Below are 19,650 nucleotides of genomic sequence, written 5' to 3'. Positions count from 1 at the left end.
TTTGCCCCAAGTACCTTAAACCTATGTCCCCTAGTAACTGACTCTTCCACCCTGGGAAAAAGCTTCTGACTATCCACTCTGTCCATGCCGCTCATAACTTTGTAAACCTCTATCATGTCGCCCCTCCACCTCCGTTGTTCCAGTGAAAACAATCCGAGTTTTTCACACCTCTCCTCATAGCTAATGTCCTCCAGACCAGGCAACATCCTGGTAAACCTCCTCTGTACCCTCTCCAAAGCCTCCACGTCCTTCTGGTAGTGTGGCAACCAGAATTGCATGAATATTCTAAGTGTGGCCTAACTAAGGTTCTGTACAGCTGCAACATGACTTGCCAATTTTTATACTCTATGCCCCGACCGATGAAGGCAAGCATGCCGTATGCCTTCTTGACTACCTTATCCACCTGCGTTGCCACTTTCAGTGACCTGTGGACCTGTACGCCCAGATCTCTCTGCTAAGGTGAATAGACCCTTCACCTCCACTCTATCCAGGCCCCTCAAAATTTTGTACATTTCAATCAGATCTCTCCTCAGCCTTCTCTGTCGCAAGGAGAACAACCCCAGCCGATCCAATCTTTCCTCATAGCTGCATTTTTCCAGTCCTGGCAACATCCTCGTAAATCTCCTCTGTACCCTCTCTGGTGCAATTACATCCTTTCTATAATGAGGTGACCAGAACTGCACACAGTACTCAAGTTGTGACCTAACCAATGAGTTATACAGTTCCAGCAGAAACTCCCTGCTCTTATTCTATACCTCGGCTAATAAAGGAAAGGATTCCATATGCCTTCTTAACCACCTTATCGACCTGTCCTGCTTCTTCAGGGATCTGTGGACATTCACTGCAAGGTTTAACCAGAAAGAATGGTGAGAATGAGGAACTCGCTACCACAGGGAATAGTTGAAGCAAATAGCATAGATGGAGGCTGGATAAGTATATGAGGGAGAAAGGAATGTTTTGCTGATAAAGTCAAATGAGGAAGAATAGGAGGCTTACGTGCAAGATAAATGCCAGCACGGAGTAGTTGAGTCAAATCACCTGGTTCTGTGCTGTATTTTCTATGTTATTCTATGTAAAGTTGCTATATTAATGCAAGTTCTCCCTTCCAGGGATTTTGCTCAGATGAAAACCTAGGGCTCACCGTCCAGTGAAGTGAGATATTAGACTCTCGGGTTGCCAACCCTCCAGGATTGGCCTGGAGTCTCCAGGAATTAAACGTTAATCTGTTAGTCATTGCTGAGAGCGAACCTGGGAGAAATATCAGGGGGCATTTTCATTTCAATACTTTTGTTTATTTATTATAACTATATTGGAGATTGTGAGGGGCGTGCAGGGACGGGGAGGGCAATGAAGGCTGTTCGACTGGGTGGGGCAGGTCAGGAAGTGCAGTAAGATCATGCAATGAAACCTCCAGGAATACATCCAATCAGAATGGGCAACCCCATTACCACCCAGTTGAACCATAGTTACTGCGTGTGTCATCTTCTCCAGGCTGGGAAGCAGTTAAATAGCAATATGCACCTTTAATTCTTTCTGCATTGCATCACCCCTCTTTAACAATGGGAAACTACAGAACACACTGAAGTGCAATTGGCTAGATGTCGTTGGTGTGATGTGACATCAACAAGAATAATCAGCCAGGAATGAGCCGATTCAAATTACAAGGAAGTCTTCCTTTATTCGGCAACACAGCATCTGTATGTGTAAGCCATCAGCATCTTTCAACAGCAATTTACTTGTATTTCTTGCAACATAGTACACCATATCCACACTCAACACAGGAACAGGAGGTGGCCATTCAGCCCCTTGAGTCTGTTCCGTCACTCAATGAAATCATGACTGATCTGTGGCCCAGCCCGTCTTTTCCCCATATTCCTTAATGCCTTTGCCTCACAAAAAGTTTCTCAATCTCAGTTTTAAATTAACAATTGATCTAGCATCGATTGCCATTTGCAGAAAAGAGTTCCAAACTTCCATCACAATTTGTGTGTTGACGCGTTCCCTAATTCCACTCCTGAAAGTTTTAGCTCTAATTTTTGGACTATGCCCTCTTCCCCCGTCGCTGGAGGAACAGCATCGCATCTATCGATGAGGCACCTTACAATCTTCCTGTCTCAGCACTGAGGTCAACAACTTTAGATTATAACTGCCGCTCCCATTTTCTTGGACAACATGGTTCTACCTTCAACCTCTGACCTTCCATGACCCCCGTCCTTTAGTGCTTCCTCATTGATTGACATTTTTGGTCTTGCTATCCCCCTCTGACCAGAAATGGAATTTGCAGATCTCTGAAGATCCCTCCAGCGGCATTTTAAAAATTCATTCTCGGTATGCATGTATTCATCCAATTCTGGCCTTTTGCGTATCCCCAATTTTAATCGCCCTACCATTGACAGCCATGCCTTCAGCTACCAAGACCCTAAGTCCTGGAATTTCTTCCTTAAGCCCCTCTACCCCTCTCTCTCTAAAACTCCCTAAAACCCACTTCTTTGTCCAATCGTCTCCTTATGTGACTCCGTGTTGAGTTTTGTTGATAATGCTCCTGTGAAACGTCATGGGATGTTTCACTTTAAAGGTGCATCATAATTCTGTTGCTGTGAACGATGCTGGCAAGGCCAACATTTGTTGGCCATCTTCAGTTGCCCCTTGAGAAGGTGCCTTCTTCCTGAACCATTGCAGTCCGTATGGTGGAGATGCCTCACAGTGCTGTTAGATGGGGAGTTCCAGGGACAATATTATTCTTTGTAGCCTGTTAATACAACAGTGTGACTCGCTAGGGCACTTTAGAGGGCTAAGAGTCAAACACGTCTGGAGTCACATATAGGCCCAGACCAGGTAAGGACAGCAGAGCTCCTTCCCTAAAGGACATTAACAAACCAGTTGGTTATGACAATCTCCTGGCTTCAGGGTGACTTTTACGGAGACCAGCCCCTGAATTCCAGATCTTTCAAACGGAATTGAAATTCCCAAACTGGGATTTGAACTCTCATTCTCTGGATTACTAGTCCAGTAGCAACAGCAATTGCCCCCTGTCTGATGTAAAATGCCCCCCCTCATACACTGCTGGGACAAATTTAGATGTCTTCTCACCTCTGGCTCCCAACAATAGTGTTGCCAACTCTGGTTGGATGGATTCCTGGAGCATGAGCTCCCACCTCCAACTGTCCCCCCTGCCTTTCCCCCATCTCCAGTACCTTTTTATAATGAATAAACAAAAAAATGTTGAAAGATTTTTTAAAAATGTCCCTATGATTTTCCTCCCTGGATTTTGCTGACAGTGCAGAGCTGGAAACTCCAGGGCAATCCTGGAGGAGTTGGCAACCCCTGTGCAGCTGCATTCTATTTGAGTTGCATATTGCTATTAAGGTTGGGCTGACGGGGGAGGAGCTCAAAAATGACTGTGACTAAGTCGTAAGTTAGGGGCGTTTCTCTCTCCCCCCCCCCCCCCCCCCCAGGTGAATGAGGAAGCCTTCAATGCAACAAGTTTTAGACTGTTCAGGACTGTAACGGACAGGGGAGATGGGCAACAAGACTCCAAGTGGTAATTTTGAGTGGGTTTATACCGAGCAGCCACATACGGACAGGAGGAAAGAAATTCTAGGTAAATAAAAGTGACAGCAAAAGTTTCTCCAAGCTTTTTTTTGTTGTCTTCCTTTAAAAGTTTTGCATAAATTGACTCATCTTGCTTTTTTTTTAATATATAAAAAAGCTTTCGAGCTATGTGTTAATTGTAATAATACATATGTCAATCTATTTTTCAAATGTTGTTACCTCTCCCCTCCGCGACACCTGCCCTGGAGTTTGAAGTTTGTTAATTTTGAGTAACTCGATCTCATTGTGGTTCCTTGACTTGTAATTCGGTCTAGTTTGCAGGGATTGTAAAGAAACTGTGTTTTAAAGTTTTTGAAAACAATGTCACATTTTCAAAGTTTCTCACCAGGACGTCCTTTGGTTAAGTCTTAAAGGCAATCCGCCTATGGAGTGTATGGGCCGATAGATAAAATACTCCAGCCTTTTAATGGAAAAGGCCCTCGGGTTGGGTGTTTGATACTCGCAATTATCATGCCTGACCTATGAATGAGGAATCTGTCAGTTTACAGAGGGTGTAAGAGAAGAGGCCGAGTGTTTAATTGGTCAACAAGGGGGTCTTTTCGTGGACTATTGGGGGCAGCAAGATAGCAGGAAATTTGTGAAATAGGTAAGAGGGTGTGAAAGGGTTCCTGTTTAAATAAAGAAAAACTCAGCTGTTTTGCTTATTTCCCTATACAGTGGCGACAGGAACTAGTGTCTTGGGGAAATTGCCCTGAAATTCTGTGATTGGCTGCCATACAACAGCATTCACTGCACAGCAAGATCCCACCAACAGCAATGAGTCGGATGACCAGTTGCTCTCTTTCTCCCCCCCACCCCAAAAACATTTCCAATAATGCTGTGGGATCTTTAATGTCCATTTGTTCCACCCTCTGTAAATGTGAGGTCATTCAAACTGCTGCTAACCGTGTGCTAACAAATGCCAACTCCCCTGGGCTTGCTGACCTATACTGACTCCTAATTCAGAAGGTGACTATTTGGCCCATCAAGTCTGCACTCTCTCTTTAGAAGAGCAATCCAGTTAATTCCACACCCCCATTCTTTCTCCATATCGCTGCAATTTTTTTTTTTTTGTTGAGTACTTGTCCAATTCCCTTTTGAAAGCCATGATTGAACCTGCCTCCACCAGGCTCTCAGGCAGTGCATTCCATTCCAGATCCTACTCACTCACTGTGTCAAAGAGCTTGTCCTCGAGTTGTCTCTGGTTCTTTTGTCAATGATCTGAAATCTGTGCCCTCTGGTATCCGGTCACTAACTTCATCCAGTACTAACAAAAGGTCAGAAATTTAACATTTTATAAGCAAATGCTTATAAGGGATGATGGAACAAGTTAACAAACAAAAGATGGGTCTAGAGGAGGTGTAAATGGCAACAGCAGAACCATTATCAGCACTTGCTGTCTGAGAAAATACATCTTTATAGAATTTTACACAACCACCTTCTTGTTTGTCAGCCGTGGTAGCACTGTGAGTTACAAGGTTCTGGGTTTGAGCCCCACTCCTGGACTTGAGTACAAAAACTTAAGCTGACACTCCCAGTGCAATACTGTTGGAGGTGCTGGCTTTTGGATGAGATGTCAAACCGAATCCCTGTTTGCCCTCTCAGTTGAACGTAGTTGGAAGAGTAGGGGAGTTCTCCTGGCCAATATTCATCCCTCCATCAGCATCACAACAACAGATTATCTAGTCATTGCTGTTTTGTGGGAGCTTGCTGTGCACAAATTGGCTGCTGCGTTTCCTACATTACGACACTTCAAAAGTAGTTCATTGGCTGTCATGTGTTTTGAGACATCTAGTGGTTATGAAAATCACTATATAAATGCAAGATTTTTTTGGTGCATTTTAATGCTTCAGTGAATTACTGTGAAGTGCAGAGAATGTAAGCAATTAGTAAGCTGAGCTAGGAAAAGGAGAAGGCCATTCACCTCCTCAAGCTCACGATGTGAAAAGTGCTGGACAGCGCCAGTTCTTCTGTCATTACGGTAACGAATGGCAAAACCAGCAGCGCTCCAGTGGTTGCATCCCCAGTGAAATCCAGGTTATTGCTTAGAAATGTCCCAACAGTCACTCGAAAAGGATTATCAGAACCCTACCCAAGTATGGGCTATTCCTTTCTGAAGACCAGAATGATAGCTCAGTGTTCTGACCCATATTTAGCCTCAGAGCAGTGCTAAGTTAGCTGATCTCCTGGTATCTCAAAAGGTTGTGGGTGCTGGGGCACAATTGGAGCTTTCAAACTTGAGATTGATAGATTTATTTTCTTAGTTATGTGATGTGGAGCAAAGATGGGGAAATAAGAGTTAGCATAAATAAGCTATGAATGAGTTGAACGGTGGAGCAACCTTGGGGCTAAATTGGCTAGAGAGAGAAGGAACTTGCATTTATATAGAACCTTTCTCTCTTATATTGTTCATAGGATGTGGGTGTCACTGGCAAGACCAGCATTTATTGCCCATCCCTAATTGCCCTTGAGAAGGTGGTGGTGAGCTGCCTTCCTGAATGGCTGCAGTCCATAGGGTGTAGGTACACCGACACTGCTGTTAGGGAGGGAGTTCCAGGATCTTGACCCAGCGACAGTGAAGGAACGGCGATATATTTAAGTCAGGATGGCTTGGAGGGGAACTTGCAGGGGGTGGTGACCCCATGTGTCTGTTGACCTTTGTCCCAAAGCAGTACAGCCAATTATGTACTCTTTCAAGTGTAGTTCATTGTTGTAACATAGGAAACCCAGCAGTCAATTTGTGCGCAGCAAGCTCCCACTAACAGCTGTGAAATAAATGACCAGTTAATCTGTTTCTTAGTGGCATTGGTTGAGGGATAAATATTGGCCAGCACACTGTGGGGGTTAACCCCCCCTGCTCTTCGAAATAGTGCCATGGAATCTTTTACATCCACCTGAGAGGACAGACGGGGGTCTCGGTTTAATGTCTCATCCAAATGACGGCACCTCTGGCACTGCAGCACTCCCTCAGTACTGCATTGAAGTGTCAGCCTCTTCCAATGAGTCCCTGAGATAGGAGTGAAGACAATTGATGGGTGGGATGTGTCAAAAAAACGCCACAGTAATAGATGGTTTTGTAACTGGTACTGAAAGGGTTAACTTGCACTTTTGTTTTATCCCGGTGCTATTTCTCTCAGATAATTAAACGTTTCAGGGTCTGCCCTGGTTGTGAATCATGCTGAACTTGCTCAACGGGTTGGTTTCTGCTTTGAATGTAAAGAGTTGGTTGTTGTCAGTATTGCTGTGCTGCAGCAGCAGTTACCAAACCTGTTCTGCAAGTTGGTTTGCAATGATTGCAGCCTCACATAAACTGCATTCCTAGTAACTGTGACCATGCATGCGTAGGTTTCTGTGCCTGTTTCCTCAGGTGTTAAATGTTCCAAAAAGATGTGAAAATGGCGACATTTTCATAGCCTATTAGAATCATAAAGTTTGCGGCACGGAAAGAGGCCACTGGGTCCATCGTGTCTGCGCCGGTCGAAAAACGAGCCACTCAGCCTAATCCCACTTTCCAGCATTTGGTCCGTAGCCCTGCAGGTTACGGCACTCGAGGTACATATCCAGACACCTTTTAAATGAGTTGAGGTTTCTGCCTCTACCACCCTTTCAGGCAGTGAGTTGCAGACCATCACCACCCTCTGGGTGAAAAAGTTTTTCTTCATCTTTCTACCAATCACTTTAAATCTATGCCCCCTCGTCACTGACCTCCCTGCTTAGGTGAATAGACCCTTCACCTCCACTCTATCCAAGCCCCTCACAATTTTGTACATTTCAATCAAATTTCCCCTCAGCCTTCTCTGTTGCAAGGAGAATAATCCCAGCCTATCCAATCTTTCCTTATACTCTTAATGTACTGATAAAACATCTTTGGGTTCACCTTGATTTTACTTGCCAATAGTCTTTCATGCCCTCTCTTTACTTTCCTAATTTCCTTTTCGATTTCACCCCTCCACTTTCTATACTCCTCTCGACTTTCTGTTGTATTGAGTTCTCTGTGTCGGATATAAGCTTACTTTTTCTACCTTATCTTACTTTGTAGGCTCCTTGACGTCCAAGGAGCTCTAGATTTGGCCATTTCAACCTTTTTCTTTGTGGGAACATGTCTACCCTGAACCCCTTGAATCTCCCACTGTTCTGACACTGATTTACCTTCAAGTAGCTGTTTTCAGTCCACTTTCACTAAATCACTCCTCAGTGAAGTAAAATTGGCCTTGCCCCAGTTGAGAACTCTAACCCCTGTTCTATCTCTGCCCTTTTCCACAATTATGTTAAATTTGACTGAATAATGATCACTACCACCAAAACACTCTCCCACTGCCACTCCTTCCACCTGCCCATCTTCATTCCCTAAAACTAAGTCTCAAACTGTGCCCTCTCTTGTTGGACTTGCTACATGCTGACCAAAAATTTCTCCTGAATGCACCTCAAGAATTCTGCTCCCTCAATTCCTTTCACCACTAAAACTGTCCCAGTTAATATTGGGGTAGTTAAAATCCCTTACTATTACTGCCCTATTGTTTTTGTACTTCTCAATGATTTGCCTACATATTTGCTCTTCTATCTCCCTCTGACTGGGGGTGTATAGTAAAGTCCCAGCAGTGTGATTGCCCCTTTTTTGTTCCTTAGCTCAATCCATATGGTCTCATTTGATGAACCTTCTATCTTCCCTCCTCACAGATGTAATTGCCACGCCCCCTCCTTTCGTATTCCTCTCCCTATCGCACATGAAAACCCTGTAACTAGGAACGTTGAGCTGCTATTCCTGTCCCCCCTCAAGCCATGTTTCTGTAATAGCTATGATATCATACTGTCACATGTCTATCTGTGCCCTCAGCTCATCTGCTTTATTTGCTATACTCCTTGCATTGAATTAGATACCCTTGAGCACTGACAAACGTTTTCCTTTATTTTCTATGTTTTGTTTTCTCTGCCTTCCAGACTCATCCACCCACTCCCACACTTCTGATCACAAAGCAATACAGCTGAGGTAAAACCCTCATCCTTGTTTTCAAACCCCTCCATGCCCTCACACTGTCCCTACCTTTCTCATCTCCTGCAGTCCTACAAGCCTCAGATCTCTGCACTCCTCCAATTCTGGCCTCGTGCGCATCCCCCATTTCCTTCACCCGACCATTGGTGGCTGGGCCTTAAGCTCTGGAATTCTCTCCCTAAATCTCTCCATTACTCCTCTTTTAAGACTTTCCATAAAAACTGCCTTGATATATCCTTGTGGCTTAGTGTCAAATATTTTTCTGATAACGCACCTGTGCAGTGCCTTGGGCATTTACTATGCCAAAAGGTGTTATATAGTCATTGTTGTTGACAATGACAATATCTTACCTCAGCAGTGAAAGGAGCCATGCCTGCTTTAGTTTCCATTTTAGTTTTACATTTGTCCATCTCTTACTTCCAATCCAGAGCTGCTCGACTGTGTAGGTTGTGCCAATGCAGTGGTTTGAAACTTGTGGATGATCATTGCTTCAACAACAATTTGCATTTATATAACACCTTTTTAATGTCCCAAGGTGCTTCATTTGAAGGGCATTCAAAAGGATATTTGGGAGTAAGCAAGAGCTTAATTAAAAAGGTGGTTTTTAAGGAAGGTCTTGGAGGATGAGGAGTGGGAAGATTGAAGAAGAGAATTCCAGAGATTGGATTGGGGGCCTCAATGGTTGAAGGCACAGTACCTCCAAAGAGAGGGTCAGTGCACAAGCCAGAGAGAGACTCACATTTATTTAGCAGCCTTCATGTCCCTGACACATCCTAAAGCAATTTACAGCCAATGAATTGCTTTTTGAAGTTGTAATGTAGGAAAGCCAATGTGCACACACAAAGCTCGCGCAAACAGCAGTGTGATGATGACCAGTTAATCTGTTTTGGTGATTTTGTTTGTGGGATCAACATGGTCAGGACACTGGGGAGAACTCCCCTGCTCCTCTTCTACATGCTACCATGGGACCTCTTGCATCCACCTGAGAGGGCAGATGGGGCCACAGTCTAACGTCTCGTCCAAAAGACAGGACCTCCCTCAGTACTGGCACTGGAGTGTCAGCCTTAGTTCGTACACACGTTCTTGGAGTGGGACTTGAACCCTCAAGCAAGAAATTTTTATTTTTCATGGGATGTGGGCATCACTGGCCCAGGCCAGCACTTGTTGCCCATCCCTTCAACTGAATGGCTTGCTAGGCCATTTCAGAGGGCAGTTAAGAGGCAACCACATTGCTGTGGGTCTGGAGTCACTGTAGGCCAGACCAGGGAAGGATGGCAGATTTCCTTCCCTAAAGGACATTCAGCGACAATTGATGATCGATAGTTTCATGGCACCGTTGCTGAGATGAATTTTCAATTCGAGGTTTTTTTAAATTAATTAATTGAATTTAAATTCCACCAGCTGCCGTGGTGGGATTTGAACCTGTGCCCCAGGGCATTAGCCCGGGCCTGTGGATTACTAGTCCAGTGACATTACCACTATGTCTCCCCAAGCGATAGTGCTACCATCTGATATAAATTGTTAATGAACAAGGATAAGTGCTAGATTGAGATTGCCTTGATTGCTCAGTGGGCAAATTACCATCCAGTATTAGTCATACAGACCAGAAAGATCCTTATTTCCTCATCTGTGGCTTTGGCCGGTGCTAGTGTAAACCACAGCTACCCCACAGGCATAATATTCAGTAGGGAGAATTCAATTAGCTAGTAAAGGAGAAAAAAAATCACACATTACTCCTCCAGCTCAATAATAGTAATCTTGGTTAGTGTAAAACCAGTGTAAATAACTTGTTTCACAGGAACGTCAACAAATAAAACTTGACGCCGGGCAACAAGATATTTGGACAGATGGCCAGAAACTTGGTCAAAGAGATGGGTTTTACGGAGCGTCTTGTGAGGTTGAGAGGTTTAGGGAGGGAACTCCAGAGCTTGAGACCCAGGCAACTGAAGGCATAGCCGCCAATGGTGGAGTAATTAAAATCAGATGTAAAAGAATCCAGAATTGGAGGAGCGCAGATATCTCGGAGGGTTGTGGGGTTGGAGGAAGTTAGAGATAGGGAGGGGCGAGGCCAAGGAGGGATTTGAAAACACAGATGAGAATTTTAAAATTGAGGTGTTGCTGGATCAGGAGCCAATGTAGGTCAGTGAGCACAGGGGGTGTTGGGTGAACGGGACTTGGTGCGAGTTAGGATGCGGGGCGGCAGAGTTTTGGATGAAAGGTGGCCTGTTGTGTCTTGGTCTTGTGGTGGATGGTTCAGTGAGTCATTGGGCCACATGACCAAGGTTATAGATGGCTCATTGGGCTGAAGTTTTGGCGTCATGAAGAGAGCCACGCATCAGGATCCCTTCAAAAGAGAGAGATCTAAAACCGATCTAGAAAACTTTCATGGGAAGACACAGATAAATTGACACTCGTGGAGCTGAATTAACATCAAAAGTAGTCACTAACCCAAGGGATCTTTTCACATGCTAATCCAGCTCCCAGGCACAGTGGGTTAACTCCTACAGGAGCTCCTCCGGTGGCTGAACTAATACTTCAGCCCTACAAAGCAAAGTCAACTTGGGGTTTCTCGTCTGACTGAGTGGATCTCTGCTGGAATAACTAACTGTGGCCTCAGTGCCCTAGTACTGGGATAGAAGGAAAAAGCCCACAAGGGTTCCTTTTTCTCATCACTTATCTACTGCATCCTGCCTCCCCACTGGAAACCAGGCATGGATTTGTTGCATACTTGTATGGATAGTGGATGAGAACAGTATTGTTTAGTTGTGATGCCTTTCATGGTTGGATAGTCTGGCCTGGGGGGGGGGGGGTTATTGAAGCAGTGGCTTGACTAACCACCTACCACAGACCAGGCAAAACAGACAGACAGACTTCCATCCAAAACTCTGCTGCCCCCTATCCTATCTCGGACCAAGTCCCGTTCTCCCCATCAACCCTTGACCAACATTGGCTCCCAGTCCAGCAATGCCTCAATTTTAAAATTCTCATCCTTGTTTTCAAATCGCTCCATTGCCTCGCCACTCTCCCCACCCCTCCCTCCATATCTCCAATTTCCTCCAGCTCCACAAACCTCCGCTCCTCTAAATCTTGCCTCTTGCACATCTCCGATTTTAATCGCTTCCACCGTTGGTAATTGTGCCTTCAGTTGTCTGGACCGACCCTAAGCTCTGAAATTTCCTCCCTAAACCTCTCCGTCTCTCTTAGCTGCATGAAGAAGGGCATGTATGGAGTAATATTTTGTACATAAATCCATATATCTCAGTGGAATCAATATATAGAAGTTGACGTGTTATAAATACCTCCTTAGGCTTATCTGTAATTGTTGGTTCTTCTCCTTTTACAGCAAAATACCCAGAGATTAAGTCTCTCATGACCCCAGATCCTCATTTAAAATGGATCGTAAGCATGATGGTTCTCCTTCAGTTTGTCTCTTGTTATCTGGTGAAGGATTTGTCCTGGAAGTGGCTAGTGTTCTGGTCCTATGTTCTAGGAGGCTGCATCAACCATTCCCTGACTCTTGCCATCCACGACATCTCTCACAACGTGGCGTTTGGCAACAAAGATGCCAAGTGGAACCGCTGGTTTGCCATATTTGCCAACCTTCCCATCGGGATGCCCTACTCCGCCTCTTTTAAGAAGTACCACATAGACCACCACCGGTACCTGGGAGGGGAAGGTCTGGACGTGGACGTGCCCACGGAGTTCGAAGCCCAATTCTTCTGCACTCCTGCCCGTAAAATCATCTGGCTCTTCCTGCAGCCGCTCTTCTATGTCCTGCGGCCGCTTTACATCAATCCCAAGCCCATCACACAAATGGAGCTTGTCAATGCAATCATCCAGCTGAGTTACGACCTGGCCATTTACTACACCTGGGGCCTAAAACCAGTGTTTTACATGTTGGCTAGCTCCATGTTGGGCATGGGCTTGCATCCATTCTCTGGACACTTCATCGCTGAGCACTATATGTTCCTGAAGGGATATGAAACCTACTCCTATTACGGATCCCTCAACTGGTTAACCTTCAATGTAGGATATCACATGGAGCATCACGACTTCCCCAGTATCCCTGGAAGCAAGCTGCCCTTGGTAACTGACTTTTCAAAGCGTTTTCTCCCTTCTCGGTCTTTGCTTAGTTGTTTCACTGAGAATGTGATTTAAGATGGTCTTTTTAAGACTGTGAGCGTAAATAAAAAAAATCTCAATTCTTGAGCCTGAAGCTGACGGGAGATCCCTCGTTGGTTCAGTCAGTAAATACGTGGTCCAATGGAGCTGCACAGACCTGCTTTGAAATTTCTATTAGATTTCAGTCAGGGCAGCACTAGGGGTGTTGCAATAAGCTTGGCACCCTTGGCCAATATGGTTGGAGGGCTGGGTATCTGTCCTGCAATCCATTGACTCCGATGTGCTAGTTTTGGGTGAGGAAAGGGATCGGTCTTGGCGATTGATGATGGGTATTCTCAACGAGTCGGCCAACACTCGCTATCTGAAATCACACAGGAAGGTGGCCAACTTTGGGGTTGGGGAGGGGGTGCTGCAGGAGGATTTGAGGTGTTCTGGGACTAGGATCAGATGTTCAAGAAGTGCAGCAGGGTGGGCAGATTCTACCAGCCAAGCTTCTGATGTTGAGGTGGTGGGGAGGGCAGTGAATGTGTGGTATGTCCAACGCGTGCAAAAATTGAGAATTTCCCATTTGTAACTCGGTTTCTTTGTTTTAGGTTAAGAAGATAGCACCCGAGTATTACGAGAACTTGCCCCAACACAGTTCCTGGCTTCGAGTCCTGTGGGATTTTGTATTCTGTGACAGCATTGGGCCATTCTCCAGAGTCAAGCGAGTGTGTAAGCTGGTGAAGGAGCAGTGAACACTTATTCCAGCCTCACGGTTCATTCCCACCCTCCCCCCTCAAAAATAGCTTTAGTATTAGAGCAAATCATTATTTGACTATTTCCCATGAACTGACATCTCAAACCAAGTTCTGTGGCCATGATTGGCTTTTTTCACAATAGACAACACTTTGTATTTCAGCTCCATTCTGGGTGATTACTCCAGCATTTCAGTAAAATGTGATGATGCTTGTGAAAAAACCATCAGTGTCCAAACACTACAATAAATCTAGACTGTGTCCTTCCAACCTAGTCTGGAGAAAGTATTTTGAAGTGTATAACGCTGGTGGGACACAGGTCTGTCACTGTATTACAGTGGGGGTACTGTCACTGGTGGGAAAGATTGAGGCTCATATTAATACATTGAGTTATTGCTATTCGTGTATCTCAGTCTTGTCTACTCATGTGGACTGCACTTCAGCAGGAGCCAGTCCTTGACTGCTGGTTTCTCCTCACAGCCCAGACTCGAGCAGCCCCTCAGGATTTGCTTATTTAAATTGCATCGCCACATGAAATATCACAGCAGTGGCCTTAGTGGGACAGACCCACCTCAGCGATTAAAACAGCACAAGCCTGCTCCGAGCTCCAGAATGCTTATGACTAACACCAGTTAGTGAACTGTGTAAATCCTGGTGCTAACAGTGCCCCAGTGACTGGATTCCTTCAGCTGGTGGAAATGGGATTGCCACTCGGGGGCTCTTCAGAAAGTGGTTGCACATCAGCACAAGCCAATGGGCACACAATAGGTGGAGCACTGAAATATACAACAACCCACTTAGGCCAAATAATTTACTTTATTTTTTGGCTTGTCACATGTGCAGGGTATGGACCACCCATACAAGGTGCCCTTTCGGCACAGGATGGGCTCTCAAAAGGACAGAGTTTGGCTTTTTTTTTGAGGGGTGGGGGGAATGCTCAATTATCAATTTCCCCAGCTTGATCTTTGGGTGTTCAGCCTCCTTCCTGAGAGAAGGAAACAGTTGTCTAGAGTTCCTGCTCCTGATTTGCTATCCAATGACTCCTCCTTCCACCCCACCCCACTAGAAACAGCAAGTGTGAGGGTGGAGTAGGGTTTGCTTGTAGTGATGCACTGTTTAATATCCCCCTGACACTCGGCTAAGTTTTTATGTGACAGGGGTCTGCTTCGAATGAGGTGTTAATCAGGCGAAGAAGAAAAGTTGAGATGATAAATGGGTTGTGAGTTGCATTTTACAACTCAATACTCTGTTTTAACATTGTGAAATGTAACAAATTAAATTAAAATGGATCATATTTGCATTATGTTTGGAATGACTTTAGTAGAAACTTGGCTGGGGTGAGTTAATGGGCTTAAAATGAGTCAGGGGAGTGAACCCAACATCAGTCTATGACTGAGCAACTGCATTAGCCCAGTCCACTGTTTTAAATACAACCACAGAAAAGTAAAGAGACATTTACCATTAATCGCAATTGTTTTGTTTTAGGGAGGGGTTAAATAGCTAGCTAATCCAGCTACCCTGTAACCTAATTTGTACTAAATCCTGATCTCTCACTACCCTGTGCTCACTGACCTACTTTGGCTCCTGATCTGGCAAAGTCTCAAATTTAAAATTTACATTCCAGGTTTGCAAATCCCTCCACGGCCTCGCACCTCCCAATCTCCCGCAGCCCCACAACCCTCCGAGATCTCTGCACTCCTCCAATTCTGACCTCTTCTGCGTCCCCGATTATTAGTTGCGCCTTCAGCCTGGGCCCTAAAGGGAGAGGATATCCCGGGGGGGAACAATACATTACAAAGGAGAAGGTGTTGGAGGTTTTGAAGCACATTAAGGTGGATAATCAGCATGGCTTTGTGCGTGGGAAATCACGTCTCACCAATTTGATTGAGTTTTTCGAGGAGGTGACCAAGAGGATTGACGAGGGCAGGGCGAGGGACGTTGCCTACATGGACTTTAGCAAGGCCTTTGACAAGGTCCCACATGGTAGGCTGGTCCAGAAGGTTCGAACACATGGGATCCAGGGTGAGCTAGCCAATTGGATACAAAATTGGCTTAGTGATAGGAGGCAGAGAGTGGTAGTGGAGGGTTGTTTTTCAAATTGGAGGACGGTGACCAGTGGTGTGCCACAGGGATCGGTGCTGAGCCCTCTGTTGTCTGTCATATAGATTAATGACTTGGATGTGAATGTAGGGGGCATGATTAGTAAGTTTGCAGATGACATCAAAGTTGGTGGTATAGTGGACAGTGAAGAAGGTTGTCTAAGGTTACAACAGGATATAGATAAACAGGGAAAGTGGGCATGGAATTGGCAAATGGAATTTAACGTAGACAAGTGTGAAGTGATGCATTTTGGGAAGTTAAACCAGGTCAGGACATATACAGTGAATGGCAGGGCCCTGGAGGGTGTTGAGCAGAGAGACCTTGGGGTGCAAGTGCATAGTTCCCTGAAAGTGGCAACACAGGTAGACAGGGTGGTGAAGAAGGCGTATGGGCATGCTTGCCTTCACCGGCAGAGGCATTGAGTATAAGAGTTGGGACATCATGTTGCAGTTGTACATAACATTGGTTAGGCCGCATTTGGAGTACTGTGTGCAGTTCTGGTCGCCATATTACAGGAAAGATGTGATTAAGCTAGAGAGGGTGCAGAAAAGATTCACAAGGATGTTGCCTGGTTTGGAGGGCTTGAGTTATAAAGAGAGATTGGATAGGCTGGGTCTGTTTTCCCTGGAGCGAAGGAGGCTGAGAGGGGACATGATAGAGGTATATAAAATTATGAGAGGCATAGATAGATTAGATCGCCAGAGTCTGTTTCCCATGGTAGGGGTGACCAAAACTAGAGGGCATAGATTTAAGGTGAGAGGGAAGAGGATCAAAGGGGTAAATTTTTCACACAAAGAATAGTGGGTATCTGGAATGAGTTGCCTGAGGAGGTGGTGGAGGCAGGAACAGTAGCAACATTTAAGAGGTATCTGGACAGGTACTTGAAATGAGCAAGGCATAGAGGGATATGGAATTAATGCAGGCAGGTGGGATTAGTATAGATTGGCATTATGGTCGGCATGGACATGGTGGGCCGAAGGGCCTGTTTCTATGCTGTACAACTATTACTCTATACTCAAAATTCCCTCCTTCAACCTCTCACTGTATTCATAAGATGCTCCATAAAATCAACCTTTGACTAACCTTTTTGTCACCTACGCTAATATTTACACAAGTGTCAGATTTGGTTTGTTTAGGCTATGAAATGGCCTCTACCATCTGGAAGGACAAGGGTAGTAGATGCATGAGAACACCACCATCTGCAACTTCCCTTCCAAGCCACACACCATCCTGACTTAGAAACATATCGCCGTTCCTTCACTGTCAGTCAAAATCCTGGAACTCTCTTCCTAACAGCACTGTGGGTGTACCTACCCCATGTGGACTGCAGGAGTTCAAGAAGGCAGCTCACCACCACCTTCAAGGGCAATTAGGGATAGGCAATAAATGCTGGCCTTGCCAGTGACGCCCACAGCCTATGAAATAAATTGTTTAGCTCCTAGGCACATGGTCTAAAGTACTTGATATACAACAAATGACTGAAGTGTAGTGACACATTAACAGTGATTTTGTGCACAGTCAAGGTCCCATAAACAGCAATGCTTCATGTTGGTGATGGCAGCAGGAGAATGTTCTGCTCTTCAAATGCCACAGGATCCTTAATCGTCTACTGCAGCCACTGGAACAGACAGCCAAAGTCTCAGTTCACACGTATGGGAGGAAAGCAGCACAGTCGAGAGTAGGTGTTGAAAGGAACAATTCTGCAGCGTACTAGGCGAAGGAGGTGGTTGAGAACCAAATGGATTATTGTGCAAAACTCATTGAAACTATCAGCCATGTACAATTATAGCAAACAGCAGAACTGGCTGCGTCTGCAGAATGAGTTTAGATACCAAAGGGAGCACGTAGCCAGGAGGAATAATGTCCAACAGCCGCAGCAGAGGGGGAACTTGGAATGCAAATTACAAAGTTACATGCTGTCAAAATTAATCTTCAAGAATTATGACTATCAACCTTTTGCATAATTTGTGAAGCATGTAAAAACAAGCACAAAAAACTAAAGCTGTAGAACAAATTGTTCTAAGGAGGAATAGAGTAGCATGAACAAAATGACTGGTCATGAAGAAAATGGTATAAATATAGAATTGAGGCAAACTGGCTGTCTTTCTTGAGGAATTGAATTGGTCAGGTCAAGGGGCCTGATTTATATTTGTCAGGACCACACAAGTAATATACTCCTGTTTATGAAATTTGACCAAAAGGTGACTAGACACAATTTAGTGGCACTTTATTCACAAAGCTGTGATGTTTTACATAACTTATTTTGGTTGAGGGAGGTATCACATGTTTACACATGTAAACCCATCACCATTTATGCCATGGTGATGTAAATGCTGAAACAGAGGGAACCCTCCCAGTGAGAGCCAATACCTCGCGAGTGGAACTGTTTCCCCCGTAGTATTTGGTTTGGTTCCCCAGAGAGTAAAATGTAGGAAATAAAAATTCAGAAAAACAGACCCACATCAGAATCAAACAAAAAGCTGTTATATTTAGTATAAAGGCATCCAGTGTTTACACTTTATATATAAAATAAGAATGTAAAAAAACACAAGCCAATAAAATGGACATCCTACAGACACAGAGCATCCCAGCACCAGGATCCCACAACACAGATAAAGCAACTTTCTCTTCCTCCCACATTCCATCTGGATAAACTCAGTTCTTGGCACATTTCTCCTCAATTCTCTTTCCCCACCCCTGCCAAAATTAGCCATTTTTCTCCCCCACTTCAGGCCTCACAATTGGCACAGTGCACTGAAGGTCTCTACTTAGCAGGCGACTGTACAAGTAGGGGCAGAGTCTGCAGAGATACACAATGTTTAGGTCTCCCCAGTCTCAAATTTACACTCGCAATTTTTTTTTTCATATTCTGATTCCGCTCCACTCTGACAGATCAATTGAGGTTTTCCTTTTGACAACAGTTCCTTTGGAAAGAGAGCAAAATTCTGCAAGAAGCAATGTGATTCCCCCCAAACGCTAAACCAGAAAGTCCCTGTGCAGTCTAAGGAAAAGAGAATGAATGAATGGGAGAGGGGGGGGGGTCATGCAATCCCAGAGAACACCCCCTTTTCAACAGTAGGCTAGCTGAAGCGGCCAGTTCTGTAGTTCCCCACATTTAGTTCCATAACACTCAAGGTGTCCAGCTTGTCATTGGTTCAGTTATATCAGTATTACCAGTTTTCCTTACCCCCGCCAAGCAACATGTTGCTCGTGGGTCAGACTTGGGAGCATCGGGCAGGGGGGAGTGATGCGTAGTGGCTCTGCGTCTGTGATTTCTCCATCACTCCTGAGCTTAACACTTGCTGTCTGTAAGCTGGGATACTCCCACCCCCACGTCCTAATGAGCAGTCCCTTTCTCTCCCCGCACTTCCCACTGAAAAGCAAAGGTTGTGTGGGGGGGGGAAGGGGGGAGGAAACGGTAGAGGCAGGGAACCCCAGCTTGATTAATACACTCTCAGACCTTTAGTGGAGTCCCCAAATATATGAAACATCATCAAGGTTGTGGGAGGCAATGGAGAGGGTGAAGGTCACACTGAGTAACTTCTTACAGATTATCCGGAGTTGGGGGGGAATGGCACAGGGACCAATTCCCTTGAACTACATGATGCACGGTATAGATGACTTCATTTTACATACGCTTTGGCTGGAACTGAATCGCATCAAAAGGTTACCCCTCTCCCCTCTGCAGACTGGCCAACATCCAGATTTACATTAAATAACTCAACATCCAAACCACCTGGACTCCACTGTAAGGAATACAGTCACTTTAAAAGCTGTCCCATTGTGCGTCCATGAGGAGCTGGAATCTCTGCATCAATTTTTTTGACCCTGACATTTTCTCCCAGTCACAGACAGGAATAAAAAAAAAGAAAATTGGAAAATAAGTGAATCGGGAAGATTCTAAGGAAAGTGAATTGCCTGAAAGACTAAAGAATGGAGTCAAGGAACCCTTCACCACTGTTTTAGTAATTTAAAGAAAATGGGAAAAAAAATTAATACAATCCCCTCTCAACAATCGAACTTCAAAAAGGCAGAATCGGAAGGGCAAAAACAAAACAAAATTAAACTCAATTTTGAAACCGATTAGAGAAAGTGTTTATCATCCCCCCC

At 44.9% G+C, this 19,650-nt stretch overlaps 1 protein-coding gene across 1 annotated transcript; it reads left to right on the top strand.

Moving 5' to 3' along the window:
- The first annotated feature begins 3,460 nt into the window (after positions 1-3,460).
- LOC137353047 (sphingolipid delta(4)-desaturase/C4-monooxygenase DES2-like) lies at positions 3,461-14,724 on the top strand. The gene is made up of 3 exons (XM_068018984.1): positions 3,461-3,601; positions 11,925-12,667; positions 13,297-14,724. Exons 1-3 carry the CDS (start codon positions 3,520-3,522, stop codon positions 13,438-13,440), a joined length of 969 nt encoding a protein of 322 aa, XP_067875085.1. The 5' UTR covers positions 3,461-3,519; the 3' UTR covers positions 13,441-14,724.
- Positions 14,725-19,650: the final 4,926 nt, after the last annotated feature.

The sequence above is a fragment of the Heterodontus francisci genome, chromosome 40 (assembly GCF_036365525.1).
Source record: "Heterodontus francisci isolate sHetFra1 chromosome 40, sHetFra1.hap1, whole genome shotgun sequence".
In the NCBI taxonomy this organism is placed as follows: Eukaryota; Metazoa; Chordata; class Chondrichthyes; order Heterodontiformes; family Heterodontidae; genus Heterodontus; species Heterodontus francisci.
The sequence above is the reverse complement of the archived record's forward strand: the minus strand, read 5'-3'. Positions and strand labels throughout refer to the sequence as shown.

Bases quoted from the DNA above. Each gene is read 5' to 3' on its own strand.
- LOC137353047 (XM_068018984.1), top strand. From the start codon at position 3,520: ATGGGCAACAAGACTCCAAGTGGTAATTTTGAGTGGGTTTATACCGAG. The intron at 3,602-11,924 runs GTAAATAAAAGT...CTCCTTTTACAG, and splicing joins CAGGAGGAAAGAAATTCTAG to CAAAATACCCAGAGATTAAG. The intron at 12,668-13,296 runs GTAACTGACTTT...TCTTTGTTTTAG, and splicing joins CTGGAAGCAAGCTGCCCTTG to GTTAAGAAGATAGCACCCGA.